We start from the raw sequence: 26,396 nt of genomic DNA, 5'->3' as shown, positions 1-26,396 counted from the left end.
GATGTCAGTGGCAGGGAAGGAGAGGGTAAGGAACAGACAAGCCCATGCTTCAGCCACAGAGCCTGAGATTCCTGGCCCACTGGCTAACTCAACCTGAAGTTCTCCAAGAGGTGAGGCAGCCATAGAGGTAGGATCTCAGAATTTTAAAAGCCTTCCCCTGGTGAGTGATCTAGAATTCCTGAGCAACACACCCTTCTGTGACCTTGTCAGTACACCCGATGTCATAACGAGGGAAATAGGAGCTTATTCTCTTTCAACCGGAGCTTTAAAACCTGAGAGGAAGAACTGTCTAGGGTTCTGCTGACTGCCAGCGAGCAGGTATGCAGCGGCACCAGGGAGGGAACTGCACTGACAGGTCTGGATTGGGTTCTGTGGCAAGGCAGCTGTTACCGGAACTAGAGAGGTGCGAGAAGTAAGGCTGCCCAAAAAAGTTTTAAGGTGCTTCCATACAAGTAGGGGTCTTGCAGAAGAATACAGGAAAATGGGACAGACAGTTTTGGGGGGAATGATGTTTTCTTTTCAGGAGCTTTGGGTGGTTTTGCTTGCATACCAACAAGTAGATCATAGTGAAACCTTACCAAGGCACCCACTCCCTCTTCAGGAGTGCCCCCAATCCCACTCTCTCCAAGGACCCACTGCCTACCCCAAACAATAACTCTGAAGACAACATCAGTTCTTCTCAAACAATTTAATAGCAAATAAACAAAGGAAGGTACCACACTTGGCAGATACAAAATGACTTTTTGTCCATGTGTCTGTGCAATTAAAACAGATCTAGGTTCCCTATCGGGACAAAAGGAAAAACACACAAAAAAGGAAGATTCCTTTTAAACACATACTCCCTTGCTCCAAACTTGTAACAATTTTTTTTTTCTTTTTTAATCCACTACACAAACTCGGTGATCAGGTCAGAAAAGCGACAAGGGCTCTTCTTGTCCTTTTTTTTTTTTTTTTTTCCTTTTTTAATCATTAAAGTAAAATCCATAATTTTCTACAGAGTACAACACAAGTTCACACAAAAAAGACATTTTCTTTTGCAAATAAAAACAGGAAAGAAAGGAAAAGCTCAAACAAGGCAAAAGGAAGCATTTCTCCGGCTGAATCACGACTCTGAGTTGATTGAATCCCGTTGCTGCTGCAGAACAGACTGTGCGTTTGGTCACAGTGGCAATTTTTTTCTCTTCACATTGTGAAATCACTTTACATTGTTTTCTAGTAGAAAAGGCAAAAAACTGTACAAAACCCCTAGTGTTAAATACAACGTTTGTACCAATAAAAAACTCACACAGGTTTGTCTCCAAAATGTAAAGTTTCTTTTTTTTTTTTGTTTTTAAATTATTCACAAAAAGCAGCTGGAAATCAGAAAGGCAGCTGCCGCTCCAGGGTCTCAAATCCATTAAAACCACCACAGAACAATTAAAACAATCAGAGAGAGAAAAGGATAAGGAAACAACATCCAAAGTTTGGCATTTGGTTTAATCCACAGGTTTTCCCAGAGCTCCTCTTGGAATTGAAAGCAAAATAGATTGGCAAACACGGATTTTCAATACACAGGAAGGGGAGCCTCAGCGCCTTCTGCCCACAGAGGCGGCTCTGTGCAGTCAGACTGTGGGGCGCCCAGCAGTCTCACTCAGCCTGGGGTTCCTTGGCCTTCTCCCATCCAATCACCCTTTCCAGGAAACGAGGCAGCCTACCATACCCAGGCCTCTGTTCAGCAAGGGTGGCCTCAAGTGTAATACTAGGCAACCTGCTGGGTCCCAGAGCAGAAACTCTGACAGGATCCCTTCCTTCACCAACCCCATCATGCGTGACACTCAACAGTGCTTCTACGCCCTTCCCCTACCCCCTAGGCCCTCGGCTACACCTCTCCGCCCTTCCCTGGACTCTCTCAGGGCATCTGCCCAGCGCTCCCACCCACTAGCAGCCTGGGTGAGATCCGCCATCAACTCCTCCCTCTGCAACCTCTTACCTCCACAGATCCATCCCGTGACTCTGGTCTCCTCTGGCCTCTCTCCCCTGACCTTCACATTCTTATTCAAATCCTGAAGACCCTGAGGCTGAATGGCGCCACAGGAGAGGAGGGCAAGTTCCCATCAGGGAACCAAGGAATGGGCTGGCCTGGCACCCAGGGACAGTAGCTATTTGGCTCTTCACCCAATTAAAAAAAAAAAACAACAAATCCCCACCCCACCAGCTAAGCAAGAGCAAAGCAGCGGTGAAGAGCCAGTGTGGGGTGAGGTGGTTGGTGTCCAGGGCTGTAAACAGTGTGAAGACTACGGTAGTATTGTGCTTGTCACCCAGGCAAGCGTCGGCAAGTGAACTGCCACTGAGCGCCCAGGCGGCCTCCTGTGAGTGGCTGGGAGCACCCTACTTCCTCTGGGACAAGGGATGCGCACTCCTCCCAACATGATAAGCCTCTTTTGCCCACCCGCAGCCACCTTCTGGGTCCCTCCCTATGCTCCCCGGGCCTCTCCGTGCCCCCTTCCTAGCCCTCTCTGAGCTGAGCGGCTAGCTACCTGGAGGCCCTGCTGAGGCCTGGAGGCCACGCGAGGTGACAGTCTAAGTGCACAGGCAAACGCTCTACGGGCAAGAGAGGAGAAAAAGTTGCCACTTCAAAATAAGACAATACAATCTTGGAAAAAAATAACCCCACAACAATTTAAAACAGCTTCTTTGAAACCCCTTAAATCGGTCAGTTTTTGCACAAACTATAGAAAACAGAGGTGAAGGTGATATATACGAAGGTGTGAAGAAACAGGAAACATGCAAAACTTGTTTTTCTGGGCATAATCTTAGTAGGAAAGGAAAAAATTCAGAACACAAAAACAAAAACAAAAAATCAAAGCATCACATTTTGCTGTGGAGACTGAAGGAATAAGCATGGCAGTGGGCATGGAGGGGCCAAGGGGAAGGGGGCAAGAGGGATCCAAAGGTTCCCCATAGGGCCACTACAGGGAAGAACCACAAAAGAAAAAGGGTTGGCTGGGGCCCAAATTGTAGCCTGTGGTCAAAAGGGAAAGGGGTTCAGGTATTTTCTGCAGTTGAGAATTCAGAAAAACAAAAAATAAGAATAATACATGCAGTCTCCTCAAGCCCCACAAACTATATCAGCAAAATGTGCTCAGGAGCCTCAAAGGTTTTAGTGACATCTTTTATTTCATTGTTTACTTCAAAGTTGTCTTTAAAACTAAGCACACAGAGAAACAAAGCCTAGAAACGGACTGGCTGTGTGTTCACAGAAATACAAACACCACAAGGTATGTGCTAGTAGGGCTGCTCTGAAGACAATTACAAAGAATTGGAATCACAAAATCAAGTGGTTATCTTATGAAGTTCTAGAAAAATAGATTTTTTTAATATTCAAATGCAAGTTTAAATATTTCCCCTTCAGCAGTCGTTCTAGCAAAACCAATTTGGCAGCACAAAAGAAAAAAAAAAAAGGAAAGAAAAAAGAAAAAACAAACAAAGGAACAAACATAATAAAAATACACGTCAGCATCAAAGGTCAACACAAGGTCAAAGGTGAGAGTTCAAGCATCAGAGAAGCTGAAGAGACAGGGATTTGGACGATGTACTTGACGCCACATCGACATGCTTTAGGCACAACGATGAACAAACGGCAGGAATCTAGAAAAAAAAACAAACCAGAAAGAGGGAGACCCACTGAGTTACACAGAGCAATACATCCAAACAGAGAGAGAGAACAGGAACACTCACTGTGTGTACAGCCCTGAAATGAGGAGGCAGGGCGGGCGGGGCTGGGTAATGACAGGGAACTTTTGCACATGCTAACAATGGATACAGGGAAAAGTAAAAAAGGACATGGAGGACATCAAGAAAACATCCAACTGCCAGAGACACAACCGAACCTAAGGCTTGGATTTCCCCTGAAGTGCCCGGAACACATGAGAAGGCCTCTGGCGGAGCAAGCCTCAGCTCTTCCCCTCTTCCTGGTTAAGGCCCAGGGAGAAAGTGGAAGATGCTGGCTGGGGGGCAGGGAGAATTTCCTAGGGGAGAGGGTCAGGAGTTCTCCTCAACTCTCTGGGGATGGCTCTTAGTTCCCAGAAATCCAAGCTCTTAGCCTCCATGCAGGCCCTGGCCACTAACGTGGAACCCAGGAGACAGTGGTGTGGCTGCATTCAAGACAAATCAATTTCATGATGTAATCCAAGTAAGAAACAAAACTACGGCAAAAAAACACATTGTAAGTGAAAAATCCCACACAACAGAAAAGGACTGCTTAAGACTTGACTGTGAGTCTCCACTCTCTGAGCTGAGCCCTTTCACACTGTGAGGCTTGTAGGGGAGCAGCTTTTTCACAAAACCATCTTTGGCCTGGGGAGAGAACTGTGCTCGAGGACAGTGCTGCTGCTGCCATGCAAGCTCACCGGGCAGGGGAGGGAAGACGACAGAGAGGTGCTTGGTCTCACCAGCTGGCTGCTGTAGCTGCCCAGGACCCTGCTGTGGTGCACACTCCTTTTGAAAAGAGAACCCACAAGCAGGTATGAAACCTCAGTCTGGTATCAAAGGTGGGCTGATCACACCTTGCCTTTTATGTCCTCATGAAAGGGGGCCTTCCTAAGGGCCCAGAGCCCAGGTTAAATAATGGTGAAATGGGGAGGGGGAGAGAAAAGGGAGGAAATGGGAAGGAAGCAGACTCTGGGCTTTGGCTAACCACCCGATGGTTAGCAATCACAGCATGGGCAGTACCCGGGGAGCACAGCTCTCTCCTCCGCCAATTCACAGCATTAACTCCTTCCCCTATTCACAGCATTAACTCCTTCCCCTTCTGGCGGATTAGCTGGGCTGCAAACGGGCCACAGAAAGTCAGTAGTTTCAATCATACACAGCACCCTGTGTGTACAACAATCACATTCTGGAGTCTACAAAATCCTGGCCTTTTCCAGAGATATAATTTAGGTAATAAATATTCTCCACCCCGGAGCTGTATAAAACTTCTATAAAAATAGAAACAACATTCTTGGTTCCAGCCGGTTGGGATTCAGAACAGCGCCTCCCCAACCTAGCATTTTTTTCTTTTTTTTTTTTTTGTTTTCTTTTTTTCTTTTTTCTTTTTATTTTTTGCATTTATTTAAAAAATCCCATCATGACCCTGGAAGCCTTTGGAACAGTTTTATCCTTTGAAACACAGGACACATTTCTCCCAGTGTGCAGAATTCAAGTTTACACAGTTCAGCTTAAGTATATTTTAGGTTTCTTAGAGGACAACAGACCCAAGTTATCACTATGAGAAGGGAACAGCTGTCTCAGCTTCAACAGGCATAATCCAACACCACCAACTACCTGTTCAACAGAAGACAGTCTATCCCTGTCTGATAACCAAATGGCTAGCATGACAAGAAGAGGACCCCCATCTGACTTAATAGTCAAACAACTCCTTTGTTCTCATCTCTGCTGCTAAGGGTCAGGACTGATGTTTTACCGAGTCCCTGGCCTTGGCTGATGGTCACATTCTAACAGGGCTACCTCTGCCCAGGTGTACATTCCCACCAGCACATCCTTCCTGGCTCTCCAACCCCATAGCAATTCTTAGAGCCCAAAGGCTGTGTGGGTCACAGGCTAGAGCTGGAATGAGGCCAGTGGGAGGCAACAGGAAACTAACTGTAAGCATGAGGACAAAACTGGATACAGTAATACTGAGGTAAATGAACACTAAATCCATACCAAGGCTGTAAATGTCCTCGTCTCCCTCTGCCCAACAGCAGAAGATGGGGGCTAAAGTGGTTAGAAGAGGGGTCTGCCATGCCTCTGTGCAAATATTACATCTGGGCTGTTTTAATCAAGAAGGCAAGTATGGATTTCTTAATCCTCTTAAATATTAAGTGCTGGCCACTGGAAACTGTGGAACTCTGGCTAAAAGGGGCCTTCTAATTTGGGTTAACCAAGAAGCAGGCACCCCCCCCCCCCTACTTTTAGATGGTTTGATTACTCTGCTCAGGGGATATTATTGCAAGCCCTTCTTAGATCTGCCCTCATGAAAAAATTGTGGCTTGGGGTGGAAATGATGCTGCCTGCTGTGGTGAACTGAAAGGTAAGAAATCAGGCTGTGTCTTTAGGAGAGGCCTTCCTTAAACGAACCTGTTGGAAATGGGCCACAGCCTACAACTCAGGGTTGAAATAAACTGACCATGAATGACTTCTCTAACAGGCTGCTCCTCCCAACAGCCTCTGGCCAGGCACAGCCAATCCAATACCAATGGCTGGCTGGGAAAGCTGGTAATGGGTAATGTCTTACTGCTCTGTGCATATGTAAGGCTAACTCAACAGGTGCTTTATCCCCAGAGAATTACTAGCCCCTTCTTGGGAAAGAGGGACAGAAATCCAGGACAAGAATCTGAAAAACAGGCCAAAGCTCAGTGTTTCCAGAGGAGGCAGTTATGTGGAGGAGTTTCAGCCTCTAGCTCAAGGCTGCTTGGTGTCAGTCCATTACCCCCACACTTCCCCAAAGCCAACCCAACTTGACACCCACCCCCACCAGTTCCCCACCTCAGCTCTTGGATGCCAGTTCTCATTTTTGTCCACTCACACTCAGGGAAATTCTGGGGGGTCAGTTTTTTGTTCCATTTAGTCCTCTCTTGGTGTAGTCTGGGGTAAATTCTGATCTTTTCTTTTTCTTCTTCTTATTTTTTTTTATGTTTCCCCATTCCCCTTCCCCCAGGTTGGTTTGGTGTTGGTCCTTCTCAACACACACTGTTTACAAACACAGCAAACTTTAAATAAAGGGAGGGGGGAAAACAAACAAAAAAAAAACCTCAGTATATGGCACCTAAACTCCAAAGTAAAACACTGGAAACCAAAGCACAAACTTGTCCTCTGTACGAAGCGAAACTCCCACAGAAGGCAGTAGCTGAGTCTTCAGGGCAAGCTGTGCCTGCGAGAGTGGCAGGGATCAGGGTCCAGGGCTGTAAACACACAGCCTTAGAGCTTCGAATCATTAAGGGTGCTCCTCCCCCACTTACCAGAAGACCCTCTCACTCCAGTCTCAGAGGGGAGCACGCTCAGTAGGGCTTGCTGTCATTCTTCGAACGTTTGAGCTGCACTTTAAGCCGCTTCATGCCAATCTGAAAGCCATTCATAGACTGGATGGCAGCTTGAGCCGAAACAGGATTGTCGTAACTTACAAAACCTGTGTATCCAAGCAGAAACCTAGGTGAGGGATACAATGAGGCAAGGAGATTCTCAGTCCTCCTTATCCAAGAGATATTTTATGTGCTTAGTCTCAAATCTCAATTTTTCTCAGCCCTTAAATCTGCCCTCATGAAAAAATTGTGGCTTGGGGTGGAAATGATGCTGCTTGTGGAAATTATATCACATGAAATAAGCTAGGTTCCTAGCAGTACCACTTGACATTGACATGGTTTTTCCCAAGCCATTTTCCACACATTATTTTACCTTTGGAGCAACAGTGTGGGTAGAAATCATCTCCATTACAGAAATGAGAATATTCACTCAAAAAGTGGCCATGTGATCAGCCCAAGGTTGAGTCAAGCAATAACTCAAACCCAGCTTTTTCTCCTATGAGCCACTTCTTTCTTTCTCAGTGGTAAAATACTTAATCCCACCCTGACACCAGAAGATAAGCCAACATACCAAAACACTTGCTCAGGTTTGTCTGCTTGTCTATAAAAACCTTGGCAGACACGACATTCCCAAAGGGCATGAACATCTGCAGCAAGTCCTGATCTCCAAATTCCTGGGGCAGGTGGTAGATGAACAAGTTGGCTCCCTCTGGACCTTCAAAATACCAAGTGATTGGAAAGGTTATCAGGGTCAGGCACACACATTCCCCTGCACCAGCTGTCTTTCATTTCCACCTGTGTTAAACTGCCATAATCCCAAACAAGAGATTTATATGGATAACTAAACAGATTCTTCAAAACACAAAGCAGAGAAAAGAAAGGATAAAAAGATACCTTTCCTCACATTTAGTCATGACGCATCTTACTGAGGGATGTTTTTTCCCCATTAAAAATTCTTTTAAACAGTTTAATTCATATACCGCATACAATCCATCCTAAGTAAACAACTGGTGGCTCCCAGTACAATCATATATATAATTATGCATGCACCACCACAATCTATGAAAGCATTTTCATTTCTTACTGAAGGATGTCAGAATTCCACCTTGGGGGAGGAGGCATGTATGCTGGGATGATAAAGTAGGGAGACTTGCATGTGGAATAATTAAACCGGAGACTAGGGGGTGGTAGGGGAGCACAGAAAAGGAGGTAGAAAGAGGTTCTAAACAAACCAGGTTTCAAAATTATGCCTAGAAACTAGAGGGACAGCAAATATACAGGCAGTTGTCAGAGGCAGGGGGTGGGGCAGGGGTTGACTACAAAGGGGGATGAGGGATTTGTGTGTGTGTGTGGGGGGGTGTTCTATATCTGTGGAGGTGGTTACACTATTGCGTGTGTTCATAAAAGTTCATTGAGCTGTATACCAAAAAGGATGAATTTTACTCTATGTTAATTATCCCTCAATAAAAATAAATTATATTTACACAAACATGCCTAGCATCAACCCTGGGCTCAAAATCAGAACAAGAGTTCCTCTTCTGACAACTCATACTCAATGATTTTCTAACCAAATAATAGTCTCATTACAACAGCAGCCCCACCATTCTCCAGCCACACTGGCCTCCCTGCTGCTGTTAACACACACATCACAGGGTACTCCTGTCTCAGTGCCTTGGCACTTGCTGTTCCTCAGTCCCCATTGCTCTGCTTCCTCTAGCTATACAAACGGCTTGCTTCTTTATTTCCTTCAGGTCTCTGCTTAAATGTCAACTTAGAGACAGACTTTCTCTGACCTCTCTGCAGAATGTAGTGTCTCCAGCAATCCCTATCTCTCTTTCCTGTTCATCACATCACCTGATACATCTTCTGCCTTTACTAGTTCATTGTCTGCCTCTGTAGTTACCATTAAAATATCAGCTCCATGAGGGCAGACATTCTCCCACTACCGCATCCTGAGGGCACAGATGTGTCCAATTTAGAGCAGGAAACAACTAGGCCAGGACTCCTTGCTGGTATGGCAAGAGAGGTTACTTGTCTTTTTCCTATATTAAGTGCTTAAACTTTTCCAGTTTCTAGTTTTAAAAACCTAGTCAAATCTGAGCAAAGGTGTCAGCAGGGCTTTCTGCCAATACAAATTACCTCCAGGCCTCTGCCTAGAAAGCCTCTCCTAAATGTAATGCCATTTGTTAAAGCACACACATTCCTCTCCATTACCCATGAGCCATAACTCTTTCCTTCCCTTTACCCCTAAGTTTGTTCTTAATCAGGAAAAGCATAGACCAGAAAGTGAGGAAAATGCCAAGTGATACAGCTAAAACAGACACCTAGACAGAAGATCCCATCACATTTATAACCTGTAGAGAAGACTTCTTAACAGAAACAGATTTTAAACATTGTCAGATGGTATCAGACACAGTAAAGCCAGCTTCTGTTTCTTCATCTAAAAACTGAAGCCCCATCCTAGGAAGGCATATAGGATTCTGATCTTAGCCACATCCAGAAAGTATTCCAAAAGCAGATCACATCTTTGCAGAGTGCCTCAACCTACCCTTGACATTGTTAAGAGTGTTAGTCTGATCACCAAAATGGTTCTCATAGCCTTTGCCCTGCCATTTGGTTCTGGTGCAGATGGAGTAAACCTTTCCCATCCCTGAATCCGATCTCCCTGTGCACTCACCTTCCTTCTGGCTTCCAGCAGCACCAATACTCTGCTGTGTCAACAGATTCTGGTTGTACAGAGTGGGGAGCGCCGCAGCAGCATATTGCTGAATCCCCGAGTAGGCCTGAGTGAGGGCCTCCATTGTGCTCCCAGTGCCATTGGAAAGGCCGCTGCTGCCCAGGCCACCATTTAATGCAGCCATCCCTTGATTGCGGGAAGAGTAAGATTAACACTGGGAAGACTCACTAGTGACAAAGACAGGTATACATAGGGATGGCTATAAGACAGGAGATTCCAAAGTTCTTCCTAAGGAGGAGCACCTATCTGGTCAGATTTCAGGGTCACCAGGCATTGTTGTTAATGGGGACATTAAAAAATGCCACATCCAGTGTGGCTCTCCCCCATTCTTCCGACCTGTTGAAGAAGTGATGCCACTTACACATGACAGGGCTCCATTTTCTCTTTGGCTTTCAAGTCACTTTCTCATACAGAGCTGGGATGTGATAAAATAAGAGACCCAGAAGTATGGACTAAAAGCGGTACATATGGTCCATGACAAGATGTGGGCAAATCCCACAATAACAGGTAGTATTTACTGAACACACACTGTGGAGCCAAGCACTTCACCTAGGTTCTCATTTAACTAAAGCACTCAGAAGTGTTCTACTGCTCCCACTTCACAGATGTGAAAATGGCCTTAGAAAGGTTGTTCAGAGTTAGAGCTAGTTAAGAGGCAGAGGTGGACTTTAACTCAAGTTTGATCTGAGTTAAAGTGATTATTTATTTCACTGGGATACCCCAATCATTTTAGCAGTGTTCCTACCAGGGTTGTTTAAAACATGCTACCTGCATAAGGAATGGTTTGATGACATACAGGGGCTGCCTCTTACCTGCCAAAGAGCCAACATTGAGGCCAGCCGTTGCTCCAGCTAATGTCTGCAGGGCTCCAAGGGAGGCTATGGGGTTGACCGAGTTGCTGCTACTGGAGCTAGGTGAGGATCCTGCTATTAGAAATACAAGAGTTAAACTCAAGTCATCACTTGCCCTCTGTCAACAGAAACCAAACAAGCGTAATGATACCCATGTATTCTATTTGCGAAGGGATTTTCAGTTATGAATTCTGACAAACGCCCTTGCAGGACACAGAAACAATAATGTTTACAGCAAATCACAAATTATGAGATTTCTCTTATGTGAGAAGACATTTCAGTCTGCTGTTCAAAATCTTTGGAAATGAATGTTAACTACTTTCCAGAATGACACACCCTTCTCTTTGGACTCTGCCTTCAAATAGAGGATCTACCCCTGACACACATGGCACACTGGCTCCTATTCCAGGCTTACCTGAACTGGTGAGTACGCTGAGGGGGCTGCTGGATGTAGTGAGGGCATTGGTACCACTTGGCGTGTTCTGAGCTGCACTAGCTGCAGCAGCTAGTGCAGCCAAATTCTGTAACTGCATTGCATTTAACCCTGTAATATCCAAACAAGAGATCAGCCAGCAGATAAGGGTGCCTCACACCCATTCCAGCAATGACAGGACACACTGGCAGAGGCTGGTCCCAGACAAAAAGGAAATGTTCTAGATAAAAGCTTTACAAGCAATGCTACAGGGTTCCAGAGATTCAGATATCACTCAACTTTATAATAACTTGTTGTTTCCTTGGAGAAGAGATAATTTAATCCAATAGCATGCCCCCCCCCACTCCCACCCCCACACCAAGTAACCATTAATAAAGGAATGGGCAATTAGGAAACCAGGAAAGGAGGGGTACTGGGTGAAGAGTCCAAGAGAACAACAATGCCAAAATCTGTGGCACAGAACTGGACTGCGTCCAAGCCCCTCACTCATACTTTATAGGGATTTGCTCTTTGCATTAGAGATGAAGAAGCAGAAAATGTAACAGAGATCCTGAATGCCATGGGAGGAATGACAAGGGAAAATACACGTGAGAACAGGAATAGGACAAAGAATAAAGAAAAAAAGAGAAAACCACCACTTAAATAGCATATTAATCATTAGAAGGAGAAGAGAGAAAAAACACAGAGAAAAATTCCCAAGTAGAACCCAGGCAACATAGTTAAAAGGAGAGCAGGAAATTTGAACTGCTGACAATGTTACAAACCATTTACAGGACGATGGAAAGGCACATTGCAGGGGAAGGAACGGGAAGAGAAAGTAACATTGAAAAACTGCAATATAGGTTATGATATAGCAAGTTTCCAAAAATATAATAAACTATAATTTCCTGGTACAAAATGAACCACTAACAAAAATTTTTAAACAGCAAAATGCAGTTTGGCTAAGCCCACCCCTCTCTCAAATGCACTAGCCCATCCTTATCCAATTTCAGAAAGGGCAGTCAGCTTTGAAACTGCCCCCCACCCTACCTCTACCGACTTTGCTGATGGCCCTGTCTCAGATTTGTTTGTGGAGCCCCATTTTGCTAAAAACTCAAGAGGTTTCTCAATTAAGTTTGCCAAGAACGTTAACAGTAACAACAGCAGCAACATGTATAAGAAACACAGGTAAACTAATTGCCAGGGTTCTAGCAACTTCAGGATAAGCCACCTGCATGGAAACTATCTTTGGCTTTTCTTCACAGGGTTACTGGAAAAGTCTCTTTCTTGTGGAAATAGAGAGTTCCTACAAATTTCCCCTTAGCAGAATGGTTCATATAACCCTGTGCTAACAGCTCTTTTCCAGCTTCTTCCCCAATAGAAACTTGGGAGAAGGGGAGGGGTAGACAAGCCCAGAGCAATCTGGCATCAACTAACAATATAGCCACCTTATAGAGACAAGGCAGCTGAGTCCTGGGATGCTCCTCTTATGTCAGATTTATGTAATGAGTAAAACTATTTTTTTTTTCTTCTGCACAAAGGGTACAAAACTGCCCCTGTTCCTTTTAAGGCACAAAGGGGATGCTGCAAAAGTTTCAGACTGTTGTTAGCTGGGTCTGTTGGCCTGGCTGCTGCTGCTGCTCGAGAGCAGCGCAACACTTACCTCCCATTGGGTGGAGGCTGCTCAGGGTGTTGAGGTTCCCAGAGGAGGCAGTCTGCTGAAGGAGCTGCAAATAAAGCTAGACATTACACCAAAAAACAGAACAAGAGTGAGAGTGAGGGCTGGTTCTGCATCTGGGATAACTCTACAGCACAGCAAAGCAAGAGTGCAGAGGCCCCCAAAGAAAAGAAAGTCGAAGACAAGAACCCAAGCCAACACAACAGAAACAGGAGGCTTATGACAGTGCAGGACAATACAACACAGCTAGGCTCAGATAATAGGATATTCACTGAGTACTAAGCCAAACTCAAGTCCCATGGCAGCAGAATGCAATACAGCAGAGGAGAGAAGTAGAACAGGGAAATAAACTCAACTCAAGCTGTTGTGCATCTCAACTGCATTGAGATGACTGCCATTTCTAGTTCCTTTCTCCCAAGTTCATCTCTTTAGCTAGGTCCACACATCTTACTCTGCAGACTGTTTCCATTTGGATATCCAATTTCTACTTCACACAATTAATTTAAATATCCAATCTGTCATCAAATGCCATTTCTTTATGGCCATAACAGACCCATTACTAGACCATTCTCTCACATGTTACACAAATACCAAGCCCTATCTATTCCTCCCCCCTCCCCAAACTGGTCTTCACTGTTGCAGATGACCAAATGATTGGTTGATCAGTCTGTGTCAGGTTCAGTGTAAAATCTCTGTGAAGGGCTGTCACATAACAGTTTAAATAAGAGGGGTTTGTCCATGAGCTTACAGAACTCTATGCCCGTAATCTGTATTTCAGCAAAACAAAATCTTCATCTAACCAACCTGAATAAAATCTGTCCTCCATTCAAACCCAATTACTGTTCCTTACAGACAACTGGCATACTTATTTCTGGATCCTTTATTCAACCTGTCGCCCATTCTTATAAACCACCTAACCAGCTCCTCTGTCATTATGAACCCCTCTAGGCCAGAGTTCATGGATAGGTTTTAGGAGGTCCACAGACCTCCAAAAACGGAATGAAGACTGGATATGCACATAGTTTTTTTTACCAGGTTCTCAAAGGGGTCCACAACTCAATAAAGAGCAAAAACCACTGTTCCAGTCCAGCAGAGCTCAGGTTCAAGTCCACATACTCCAGAAAGAAACTCATAATTAATGATAATGTACTATCACTTACACAGTCCATTAGCACCCACTTATCTTCATTTTTGTCTTCTTAAATACCTTGGGCAATAGGTTCAGTCCCATATGGTGCCTACTGCACTTGGTACCTTCATCTCCTCCCTAAATGAGAACAGCTCTTAGGGAAGGGACCCATTTCAAACTGAAACAAAGATACCACAGCTCTCAACATACACCATCATGCCCTCACTGGATGTCGCAATGATGACAAAAGGGGGCGTTTTCCCTAAAAAGAGGCTCCAAAACTCTCTTAGAAAAGCAAATATGTACTGTGGAGACCTCTGTCAAAGTATTATCATTCTGGCAGGAACCAAAAATCTCTCTAAATTTTCTGAACTTATAAACAATGTTCTAGCACTAAAAAGCAATTTAACCTGTTGAAATGTAACTATCATTTATACTTCTTGACTTCAGAGAAATACTAGCTAAGATAAATTAGGATTTCTTCTAACAGTTTAGAACTATGGAGACCAGAGGTTATCAAATTAGCCAAAGCTCAGTGCTAGAGGACAGTAATCATTGCTTTTCTTCATTTTTTTAAAAGAGCAACATTTAAAAGGATGAAGAATGATTGACTGTCCTATGCATATTTTTTTCTTGGACTACCATACAAATCTAGTGTTTTCACCATTTTTTCTTCTTCACTGGTAGGTTTATAGATGATCTTTTCTTTCTGACTCACACATGAGACGGTTTTAAGCATCTGTGTTGCCTACAATCCTTTTAAGGGTTAAAGCAGTAATAATCCCTTATAACATACACTGCAGGCAAACTGGAATATAAATAAACTGGAGCTTGATCCTCTTCTAGACATTATGTCTCAATCTCAACAAGAGAAAGATCAAATTAAAGGAAATCTATTTGGGATGAGATGAACTCAAATATACACCTGTAATATCCATTTAATGTCCATGTTAATCTCTTGATCTCTCCATTAGCTAAAAAAAAAAAAATCATACTCAAGAGAAGATTCAATACGAATTTGCACGATGTACTCCATATCTGGTAGAGATATGGAGAGAGATACTTGATAGTTTAGATTCCCTCAGGAGTTTTTTTTTAATGGTGGCAGAGACACATGAGATGTTTCTAATTCCTGAAGTCAGGAAATCAGGACTTCGCTTTAATTGCTAGCAGAAGCCTCATGATAGAACCAGAGGTGTGTGAGGAGAGAAACTAACACGACTGAAAAAACACTGCCTCGTCTGAATTTTACATAAAATTTCTAAATGCCAAAAGGTATAAATGCCACCATGTCTGTTAGCTAGGGACAGCAGAAGAAGAAACAGATGGGAGCTTGCACAGTCTGCAGAAAGCAAACCACAGAGACTCACTGCTAAATACTGGGGTCCAAGAGTATTTAGACCAGCAAGGTTTCCCCACACAGATGCTGCACTGATTTGCTGCATCTGCTGCTGGAGCTGCTGGGCCATTCTCTTCTGTTCTTTGTCCTTCTGTGTATCAGCAAATTTTACCACCATGGGGGATGAGCATCCCTAAGAAAAAAACAAAACAAAGGGTCAAACTTTTCCTTCTAGGTGAAGGAAATATCCTTCTATAGTGACACGCAGACTGCATTCTAACTTCATTCATTGCCAAATGATTCCCCTCCTGATAGACCCTAGTGGCAGAAGACAATTTAAAAAGGCAACTATTTCCAATATGTTAATTTTAAAGAAAGATACATAGACTTGCCTGTTTAAATTTTTAGGGCAGTCAGATCCTGTACAGACTACTGCACTTTGATGGCCAGATTTCCCAGCATTTTCAAGCTAAGGAACTTTACCCCTTTCACCCATCTGCTCCCTACCTCCATGGTCTGTGCCTGATGCATTGCCTTGATAGCTGTCTGGGCCATAGCTCTTGTTGTAAAAGTCACAAACGCACAACCTGGTAACAGAAGAGTCAATAACTTTTTTATTCGTTTATTTATCTGACACTTACTGAGAAGCTATTATGTGCCAAGTACCATGCTAGCCCTGCTTTCTGGGGTTCATGAGCTAGTGGATGAGATGGATATGTTACAACAGGGTGGTAAGTGCTATAATGAAAAACAAGAGAACCACAGACAGGAAGGAAAGTGCTTCAGGGAGAAGGAGGAATCACATTGTCTAGTCCCTCTTAAAAAGAGAAGAAAATAGAAGCAGGAAGTGTTTCCATTTCAGCATCAAGAACCTCTCCCAAGCACAAAAAAAGAATTTTAATTCATGACACTGAAGTGTGGAATGTAGACCCCTGGAGGGGTGGGAGTGAGAGAACAGTAAAGGAGGATGAGTCAAGACAGGATAGGACCAAGGTACAACAGTAAGTAGCAGGCCCAACCCTCCCCATGTTGCCTAGGGACCACTGGTTCCCACTGGTCCAATTAAAATGAGACTCCAAATTTAACATGAGTATCTTTAAAGGCTAAAAATGTACCCACCTCGGCTCAGGCCATCAGGTCCCCGCAATATCCGGCACTCTTCAATCTGTCCAAATGAAGAGAACATGACTCGGATGTCATTTTCAGTGCACTTCTTGGAAATCATACCAATAAACAGCTTCCTGTCTTCCACTGCTAAGAGAGGAAAACACAAAAGGCTTAAACATCACTACTAAAAGAGGCCATATAGCACAGACTATGGAACCAGACAGTCTGGGTTTAAAATCCTGGCTCTGTGACTTTATATTATATTACACTGATTATAAGACATATTTTTTCATGATTTAAATCTCCAAAATCACAATAATTCTTATAATCAATGGTAACTTAAAATTATAATTGGAAATAGGGTAGCTCTGTGATCTTATGAAAATTAGTTAACTTTTTTGTGCCTGTTTCCTCATCTGAGTAATAAGGATAATTGGGTTTACTTCAAAGGGTTGCTATAGGTATTAAATAAATTAATACATGCAAAGTGCTTAGCATCTTGCCTAACACTTAGAAATGCTTGCTCTATTACTAATACTACTACCAAAGAAAGACGAGGTTTTCACATTTAACTGACATGACAAGAGGAACAGAACACACCTTTCAGTGAATGCAACTGTCTCCTTCCCTTTTCTATTCTCTGGAAAGCAAAGTTCTCCTTTCTAGCTTGCTCATTTTCTCCCCTCACCCCAGTACATGAGAAATTAAACTGACCAAAGACATTCCAGTTCATTCTAAAATGTTCTTGTCAACTTTCTGTCAATTCTAGTTTTCTCATTTGCTTCTCATACTTATTTTTAAAAGAGAAACACACACACACACACACACACACACACACACACACACACACACAGAGTTCAGATGACAGACTAAGAGAACAATACAACCCAGATGCCATGAGAACAGCAAACAAACTAGGAAGAAACCTTAAAACAGAGCTTTATACACTTCCTTACCATTGTTCTTCTCGCTGTCAGCAGGTTTCATTTGTATAGGATGATGCATCTAAAAAGGAAAAAAATATGAATATTATCATTGTACACATTGAAGGTATTCAGAAATATAAATGGGGACTCTACCAAAACTAGAGCTTTAAGAGCTTTTTCTGAATTTCTGCTTCACAATCTTTTCCTCAAAAGTATCAAAAGAGATAGAAGGTGAATTAAGAAATCCAATCACCTAAGACTCTTGGTTGAAAAGAACTATTTTCTGCCTAACATGAAAGACAAACTTCTGTGGTTTTTAAATATTTTTGCCATTCCAGCCCCAAGATCCAATGATACACACATGTGGGCCTGTCTCTTGAATTTAGAGCTCTTGCAAAGGACAGCCCCAAACCTAATTTATGCCTATCTTCTTTGAAATGTTCCCTTTATGTCTTTTTTTACATCAATTCCTGTGGCAGTCGTCTTTCCCCCAAAACGGTTTTCAGTGTGTGTCTGATAAGATTGTTCTTCATGACAAAACCAGCACAATTTCATTTACTCTAGGAGTTTTCTTACCCCTGGGAGGACCTTCATGTTGTGAAGAGCATTCTGCGCTTCTAACGCGGCTTTACGGGTGTAAAAGGTAACAAAACAGCACCCTGCAATAAACAAGATTTCACAAAATCAAAGCATTCCTTTGAAAGAAGATAATTCCTAGACTACTCCCTCCTCCACTGCCATGTTGGAACTTAATACCTGCTGAGCATTTCTGGAAGCAGCTCAGCCTTTTTTCTGCTGTTTATTTTATAGGCTATAGCAAACAGGCTGCCTACAAACAAGTCTCTCCTAGTTGATAAACTATCCATAGAAAGGCCTCTGGAACACTAACAAGAGATCCCTGTCCTTTTCTTTCAGCTTATCTTAGCCTAAACACTGAAGACAACCTTTTGTGGTTGGTTTATTTCAATATTATTTTTGTCATTTCATTCCCTATATCTAATGAGATACACATGGGCTTGTGTCTTGAACTTGGAACTCTTGCAAAGGATTGCCCAAGACCTGACTTACAAGACGTCGTCTTAATTTTTTATTAAGTCTATGGGCTGGAACATATAGCTATTTAAAAAGACAGACTTGTTCCCCTATATAAGCACAGCAGCATTCTGGCCATGCAAACTGCATGCTCTTGGCAGAAACTATACATAGAAACCCAAGTCTTGATGCTCTGGCAAAAAACCAAAGCCCCAAACCCTCACCTTTGCTCTGAGGAGGGTTTTGGCTCCTATCCCTTAGGACATTGATTTCATAGACAGCACCATACTGTTCGAAGAGTTCCCTCAAGTCCTTCTCAGACCAAGTCCTTGGGACCTGGCCCACAAACATCTTGATAGCATCAAGATCCGGTTGGTCTGGGTGGTCTAGGGTGCCGTTCATTTTCTTTGAGCTGCATGAGTTAAAAATGAAGATTCTATTATGTATTCATGTCAGTTTCCAGAGGGAGTCTTCTTTAAAAATCTCAACTACTTCCTGAAAAAGTAAGAGAAAAAACTCCACTTGTTTAACAAATTCACATACACTCAAAAGAGGAGATGGAGGTGAACTGAGGGGACAAGAACCTGAATGGCACCCTTTCTACTGGCACTAATTATATCTGCTCATGGTCAAACCATGACTCCCTATTTCCTCCACTATTTCATGCTTGGAGTAGGGAAAGGAAACAGAAGACAGCCTAGGGTATTATATTCTCTACCTCTAGAAGTACCTTTATAGAGAAAGTCATTCCACTGGATGGACTGTTATCGATTCTCTTTCACCACTTCCATGCAATTCGCCAGAGTTCCCTGGTCCTCCCTCATGGGCCACCCCCATCCCAATAAAGTCACCATTCTAATTAAGACATTCCAGCTTTTAACTAAGGAACTGACAATGTCACTAGGTCCTTGTCTGGCATGAAAATTCTCAGAGAAACTTAAGAAGCAAAGCTCCTAAAGCAAGATCAAGTTTTAGTAATTTTTAAGCATAATTAACAAAACACACACTTTTTAAAAATGGCCTTTAAAAGAAATCACAAAGGACTATTGATTGGGGATAAGATTCAGAACTCTTTAACAAATACAATGACATGAAAAATTTCCTTTCAGTAGATGTTTCAACAGAAGTGCTTGATTTCCAAGGCCTAAGCTAGGAACTGACTAGAATGTCGGCCCTTAAATTAATGTAGCTGTCTCATGAGTAATCCTAGTGTTATGAATTGGGCCCTGGACCAAAACTAAGCTTGCCTCTTGAACATCTACAGATGATTGTGATACAAGCATCAACAATATTGGCATCATTCTAGTCTTTTTAAGTTATCCAATTTATTGCCCTTTCTTGGTGACTTCATCAGTTGAGTCCCTTACTAACTGGAAGTTCCATCATAACATCCAAAAAATTCCTTCAATCCCATCACACCAAACTTTTAATGCTCCTATTTTATTAATACCTTCATTCCTACCCCTGCCATTGCCAAGAACCTAAGGGGATTATTTCCAAGTCCTTTTACCAGTTTCAAAACGTTACTCTTAGCATTTATATAAATCAATAACCACTTGAATTCTAAATAACTGTCATAGTTAGCTTTTTTACTATCAATATTCTGTTTAATCCAGACATCACATTATCATATTCAAATGTGCCATGCTCTAAATAAACAATTCTAAATACAATGTTAGTTTTCTTTAAAGGAAAAAAACAGTAAAATAGTGTCTGAAGATCCTGGATGAATTTCTCAAAGTACTTGAACCTCTTTCTTTTTATTCCTAAATCTCTTATAACTGAACATCCACAGGGGCTGGTCTCATAGCACCTTTGCTGACTCTAGCACTACCTGTCAAACTGTAAGTCAAATGGCATATACAGACCAACTTTTGTCCCCATGTCTGCAAAGGTTCCCCATACTCTCCCAGGCTAAACAGTCACTTTCCTTCTAGGACAGTATTATGTTTCTACCTCTATTATAGCATTTACCACTTTCTTAGCATAATCTGGTTATATCCATCTCTCCCAACTGAGACCTCCGGAGAGCAAAAGCTGCTTTATTTCCTATTCGCAAGCCACACGCAGTACAGTGCCTAGTTTGTCCCAAGTAAGCACTCAAACATGGGATGGGAGGAACTTGTTGTTAATATTGTCAACAATCCTCCTATATTTAAGCAACTACCTGAATAAAATGAATGCTGTACACAAAGATAAGAGCAGCAATTTTCTCCTGTGATTATCTGATTGTCATAAGAATACATTGTTTTACTGGTTTTCCTTTAATCTATTACTTTAAAACCATCCATGTAAGGTCATTACAGAAACATAACATTGTAACTGCTTTTAGAGGCCTAATTCTAATGTTCCAACTGAAACCATCCTACCACAATGAAAAAAAGGCCCTATCACTAGTGAAACGAGCGTCACTCCCTAGAACCTGCCCCCAACAACTTTATCAGTTTTTTTTTCCCCCTGTGGTTTGTTTGTTTTTTTTTTTTTAATCTTCATTTTATTGAGATATATTCACATACCACGCAGTCATACAAAACAAATCGTACTTTCAATTGTTTACAGTACCATTACATAGTGGTACATTCATCACCCAAATCAATCCCTGACACCTTCATTAGCACACACACAAAAATAACAAGAATAATAATTAGAGTGAAAAAGAGCAATTGAAGTAAAAAAGAACACTGGGTACCTTTGTCTGTTTGTTTCCTTCCCCTATTTTTCTACTCATCCATCCATAAACTAGACAAAGTGGAGTGTGGTCCTTATGGCTTTCCCAATCCCCTTGTCACCCCTCAAGCTACATTTTTATACAACTGTCTTCGAGATTCATGGGTTCTGGGTTGTAGTTTGATAGTTTCAGGTATCCACCACCAGCTACCCCAATTCTTTAGAACCTAAAAAGGGTTGTCTAAAGTGTGCGTAAGAGTGCCCACCAGAGTGACCTCTCGGCTCCTTTTGGAATCTCTCTGCCACTGAAGCTTATTTCATTTCCTTTCACATCCCCCTTTTGGTCAAGAAGATGTTCTCCATCCCACGATGCCAGGTCTACATTCCTCCCCGGGAGTCATATTCCACGTTGCCAGGGAGATTCACTCCCCTGGGTGTCCGATCCCACGTAGGGGGGAGGGCAGTGATTTCACCTTTCAAGTTGGCTTAGCTAGAGAGACAGGGCCACATCTGAGCAACAAAGAGGCATTCGGGAGGAGGCTCTTAGGCACAACCATAGGGAGGCCTAGCCTCTCCTTTGCAGCAACCGTCTTCCCAATATCAGTTTTAATATAATTTTATTAAAACGGTGCTAATCTTTAACTGTATTTCTAATCTAGGAAGGAATTACAGAAAACCCCAATAGTGCTCAAAATATGTTTCGATGATAAGGAACCTGAGAGCTATTTCCAAAAAGAGGCAGGGGTTTAATTCATACTATGTTGAAGTCAACTGCTCCCAGCTTATCCCTTCCTTCTGTATTGGTGTGCACTATTTAGTGTAAAAGCATAAACCGAGTCAATACATACGGATTATGGTTCACTAAAAAATTTAGTGAAGACTCAAAATTCTAGACAGAATGCTCTCCCTTCCTCTTCTTTTACTCCCTAAATCCTACTCCAATTCTTCATGTTCATCCACACCCCTGGGTATACCAATGCAATAACCAGAAGAACGCCCCAGAGAAAGGCTATTCAAAGTATGCCCCAAGGACTGGGGCAATCTTCAAACTTGAGCCTTTAGAAACTTTTACAGTTAGTTAATCAGGCTGAGTAATTAATAATAAAGATATACAACATATGAGATCACATTTTATTATTCTGCTTTCTCAGTAAATCATTTCTATCGTATTTTACAATACTGGTTGGAGGGGTACACAGGGCATGATCCTTCACCACAGCAAACGTCCAGAGAAGCCCTGTAGTTCAGAGCACAGCAAATTATCAGGCCAGGCTCAAGATGTTATGATCACGCAAATGGTGTCAGGCACTGATGTCTCCTTCCTCCAATAAATATTTACTGGGCACTCACTTAATACAGGCTAGGCACTGTGTTAGATAGGATATACACTGATGAATAAGAAAACATGGAGTATTTTCTTAGTGCTCATACAGACACAGAAATAAAGGTGACACCATTGACTAGAGATTAAAAAAGAAGACAAGAGCAACCATATGCACACCTATGTACACATAGTACAAGCTTACAACCTGCTGTTACACAACTGTGAACGTGTCTGAAGAGATGAGCAACAGTGCTCCATCCTCCCCTTCCACACTCTTCCAGCACACAACTGAGCTTATGGTTCAGAGTACCCACTGCATTAAAAAGCCACCTGGGGACAAGACTTCAAGTCAAAGCACCATGTATCACTAAATGTATTCTCAAATTTGCACTCCGGACTACATGAGAGCTCCTCAGGGACTGTGATTATGGGTAGGTTTTTTTTTTTGCCCTTTCAAGAACCAGTGACTTCAATAGCCCCTGGAGAAGCTGCTATAGTGTCCCTGTCACCCCCAGGAGGCAAGTCTGTAGAAATTCTTATCTTTTGTGGAAGTGCTGCCAGCCCTGGCCTGGGAGTGGGATAAAGAGAAGAAAATTAGGCCTGCAGCAGTGAGGGAAGGGAGATGGGGGGTGTTTCAGGAGAAAGGCATAGCACCGATCTTCTTATGTTTCTGCTCTGGCAGCAGAAGTAACTGTCAGCGACTGCTTTAAGAGGCAAATCATTAAGAACAAGCAACTTGACAAATTAGGACTGCCTAACTAGAGGCTGCCTTGTCTAACTTTATTTTTGATGGAATATGCCAAAGGAAAACAGAATGGAGGCCCAACTGGGAAGAGCTAAGAGGGAGGGAACAACAAAGAGCTTTATTTTCAAAGCGTTCATTTGCTCAACATTCTTAAACCTTCTCTTCTTTTTCTCCTATCTTTTCCCTCTCAAAACTACCTAACTTTAGGTCCAGCTCAGGGGCAGTAATCATGTTCTGTCCCACTTTTTCCCTGTCTCTCCTGGATCCAGCTAACTAGACCACAGGGTGGGGTCTTAACCCACAGGTAAGCCAATCCATTGGCTGGCCAGAAACCTAAGAACCATGACCTATGCTTAAAATAGAAAGATAAGCCTGGCCAATCAAGTTCCTCTACAACTGTACTGAGCAGTAAAGTAGCCAGAGCCATGTGTGGTTGTGGATAATGTGTTGGACAGTGGAGATATAGAACATGTTCATCATCACAGAAAGTACTGTTGGATAGAACTGCTCTACAGAATCTGGAACTGCTTAACAGAAACAGGCAGTTAGTGGTGAAGTCAGAAATGGAAAAGTTGCAACCACAGATAGCATGAGTTAAGGGGACAAACTGAAAGGGCGTGACAAGAGATAACAGAAGTCATACTACAACATAGATGAACCTTGAAAACATTACGCTAAGTGAAAAAAGCCAGTCACAAAAGGCCACATGTTTAATTCCATTTATGTGAAATGTCTACAGAGACAGAAAGTAGAATGGTGGTTGCCTAGTACTGGGGATAGGGAAAGGAGAAGGGAATGACTGCTAATGGGTACAGAGTTTCTTTTTGGAAGTAATAAAAATGTTCTGGAATTAGGTAGTGGTGATGGTTGTACAACTTTGTGAATATACCAAAAAGCACTGAATTATACACTTTTGAAGAGTAAATTTTATGGAATAAGAATTGTATCTTGATTTGAGGGAGGATGAGAGGGGGAGAGAGAGATAAGTCAGAAGGCAGGCTGAAGGATGAGGTGGGTGGCAAAACTCAGCCACGCTGCACCCAATGCAGGCAAACACTAGAGGAAGAATGGGCAGTCATACGCTTAATGGACACAGAGTTTCTATTTGGGGTGACAGAAAAATTTTACTAATGGATGGCAGCACAACACTGTGAATGTAATTAACACCACTGAATTGTATATTTGAAAGTGGTTTAAAATGTTACCACAATAAAAATTTAAAACAAAAACAACCAAAAAGAGTAGAGGAGGAAGCACATGCAAAGAAAGCCAGACCTTTGTCCTGGGAGCAAGAAAGTTTCCAGGCCTACCAGCTGTGGAATTTCTGATCGCATTACAGCCCAGTCCACATGTATCCTTACAAGAAAACTCTTTCATATATGTTAGCTTGAGTGGGTATCTGTTTCTTGCAGCCAAAACAGGCTGATAAACACTACCTTCAAATCTACTTAAAAAACATTCTGAAACCCTGCATTATTCACTGATTTGCTTTCTTCCCTCATTATCTGTTGACATTCCTTTGTTAATTATACAAACAGAAAAAAATCTGATACCAAATAACGCCATATCTCCCCAAGCATAAATACTCATTGCATCCCAAACTCCAGCCACCACCCAAACCTACCAGGTCCCTAAGGTTCACTCACTGTGCCGTGGAAAAACCGGAACAGAAGTGCATCCAAATAAAAAGGGCCTGAAACACTGCCCCGCATTACTTACCAGTTGCTCTCTAGTGAGAACAAGATAAGATGTGTCTGTGCTGTAAAGGAAGTAATTTTCATTTGAGTAAAGGCATATCTTCTGTCTCTTGAGATGTTTGGTACTTGAAAAAGCTATCAATAAAGGTTTAAGAGTCACCACTCAACAATAGGATAGCTAATAATCTGCTTCTGAAGATTTTCAGCATTCTTCCCTGAGGTACAGAGATATTTCTGCAGAACTTATCTTCACAGTCATCTCTGATTATTAAAAAACCTCAAAGGGTTTATCATTCACTCACTACATTTCCCAAGCTCCTACTATGTGCCAGATACTACACGCTAGAGGGAGGGTCTATAAAAGTAGACTGAGCAATACCTGCCCTGGAGACAATGGTATTGAAGAACAAATGGAAGGATGCAACTATAATACGCTACAAAAAAAGAAAATATCACAAAATCAACAAGAATAAAGAGGTAGGTTGGAGAGATCTTGTGAAGAGCTTTTCATGTTAAACTGATGGGCTTGGACTTTATTCCGAGATTTAAAGAAAGGGAATGATCAGATTTGTCTTTGGGCAGCATTCACTAGGATTTGGAGTTCACTCAATAATCGAGAGGAGGGAGGAGCAGCTATTGATAACAAATCAGAGCATGGACAATTTGGGAAACTGTTTTTTTGTGGAGGAAGCCTCCAAATGTAGATGTCCAACAGGCAGTTTGGGACCAAGTCATAGAGCTCAGTAGACATTTGGGGGAATGACATAATCTGAGAATTAGAGAAGCAGATCAGTGGTCCCCTTAAACAATGAGAGAGCTGGAAGAAAAAGGTCTGAGACAAAACCACCCAGAAAACACCCATATCCTAGGGTGCAGGCAAAGCAAGAACAAACAGTGGCAGCTGAAAGTGATCAGAGCAGAAACAAGGACACTGATTACAAATAAGAATAGGAACCAGGACCCAGGTCTCCTCTTTTCCATTATAAAAAAAATCCTGAAATAAGTTACATTCCCAGGCAAAATCACTTCAGAGAAAGAAAACACTGCTGTCAAGTGTCCTGCTAAAGTAATGCAAGTGAGAAGAGAGGCTAAGACTCCAGAAAGAAATGACAAGTACACACCATTCTCAAGAACTTTTTTCCCAGCTCCTTACTGTTTGAATGGTATTTTGGTGTATGATGCTCATGGGAGTGGCCCCAAAGACTTGCAATGATGGGAAGATGTGATGGCTCATTGAAACCTGAGGCAGCCTAGACTAGTGGGCAAAAAAAAAAGAGGATATTATTAAACGTGAACTTTAAACCCATCTGTCCTAAGGCAAGTCATTTATAGCACTTCTCTAAACTGGGTTTCTCATCTGTAAAACAGGGGTAGCTGCCTATGCCCAATTAGCTTCACTTGGTTTTTGTGAAGATGGATTACTAAATCAGATGCAAATGCACTTGGAAAATAATATTAACCTATTCAAAATGACCAGCATTAAGTCCATTAGTTTTCAAACTTTAGTGTACATCAAAACCACACAGGACACTTGTTAACAGTTTCATCAACAGTAAAGTGTTACTAAAATTTGGGCAGAGAATAAGAAATATGTTTACAGCCACCACCACCCCACCCCACCCCTCATGCCCCGAGGAGCTGGGGGAAGGTGCAGAGGTGTTGGACTTCCTCACCTGGACTGGTGTTGATGTTGTCACAAGCACTGGGACTGG

The 26,396-nt window shown here is 42.5% G+C and overlaps 1 protein-coding gene across 10 annotated transcripts in view; it reads right to left on the bottom strand.

Moving 5' to 3' along the window:
- Positions 1–673: 673 nt before the first annotated feature.
- The window catches only part of CELF1 (CUGBP Elav-like family member 1), a 66,460-nt gene continuing 40,737 nt past the window's right edge, over positions 674–26,396 (bottom strand). For 5 of the 10 annotated variants that reach the window (XM_037838493.1, XM_037838491.1, XM_037838492.1 and 2 more), the window contains 12 exons: positions 18,476–18,663; positions 17,796–17,878; positions 17,250–17,298; positions 16,306–16,440; positions 15,694–15,773; positions 15,218–15,379; positions 12,704–12,779; positions 11,044–11,172; positions 10,590–10,703; positions 9,718–9,903; positions 7,612–7,755; positions 674–7,147 (listed from right to left, as the gene is read on the bottom strand). In XM_037838493.1, the coding sequence (XP_037694421.1) occupies positions 7,020–7,147; positions 7,612–7,755; positions 9,718–9,903; positions 10,590–10,703; positions 11,044–11,172; positions 12,704–12,779; positions 15,218–15,379; positions 15,694–15,773; positions 16,306–16,440; positions 17,250–17,298; positions 17,796–17,878; positions 18,476–18,653 (1,464 nt within the window). In that variant the 5' untranslated portion in view covers positions 18,654–18,663 and the 3' untranslated portion in view covers positions 674–7,019. The remainder of the gene's footprint in view (positions 7,148–7,611; positions 7,756–9,717; positions 9,904–10,589; positions 10,704–11,043; positions 11,173–12,703; positions 12,780–15,217; positions 15,380–15,693; positions 15,774–16,305; positions 16,441–17,249; positions 17,299–17,795; positions 17,879–18,475; positions 18,664–26,396) is intronic. The other 5 variants (XM_037838487.1, XM_037838486.1, XM_037838488.1 and 2 more) reach the window with 5 other exon arrangements.

The sequence above is a fragment of the Choloepus didactylus genome, chromosome 6 (assembly GCF_015220235.1).
Source record: "Choloepus didactylus isolate mChoDid1 chromosome 6, mChoDid1.pri, whole genome shotgun sequence".
Lineage (NCBI taxonomy): Eukaryota > Metazoa > Chordata > Mammalia > Pilosa > Megalonychidae > Choloepus > Choloepus didactylus.
This window is presented reverse-complemented; position numbering and strand designations above follow the sequence as displayed.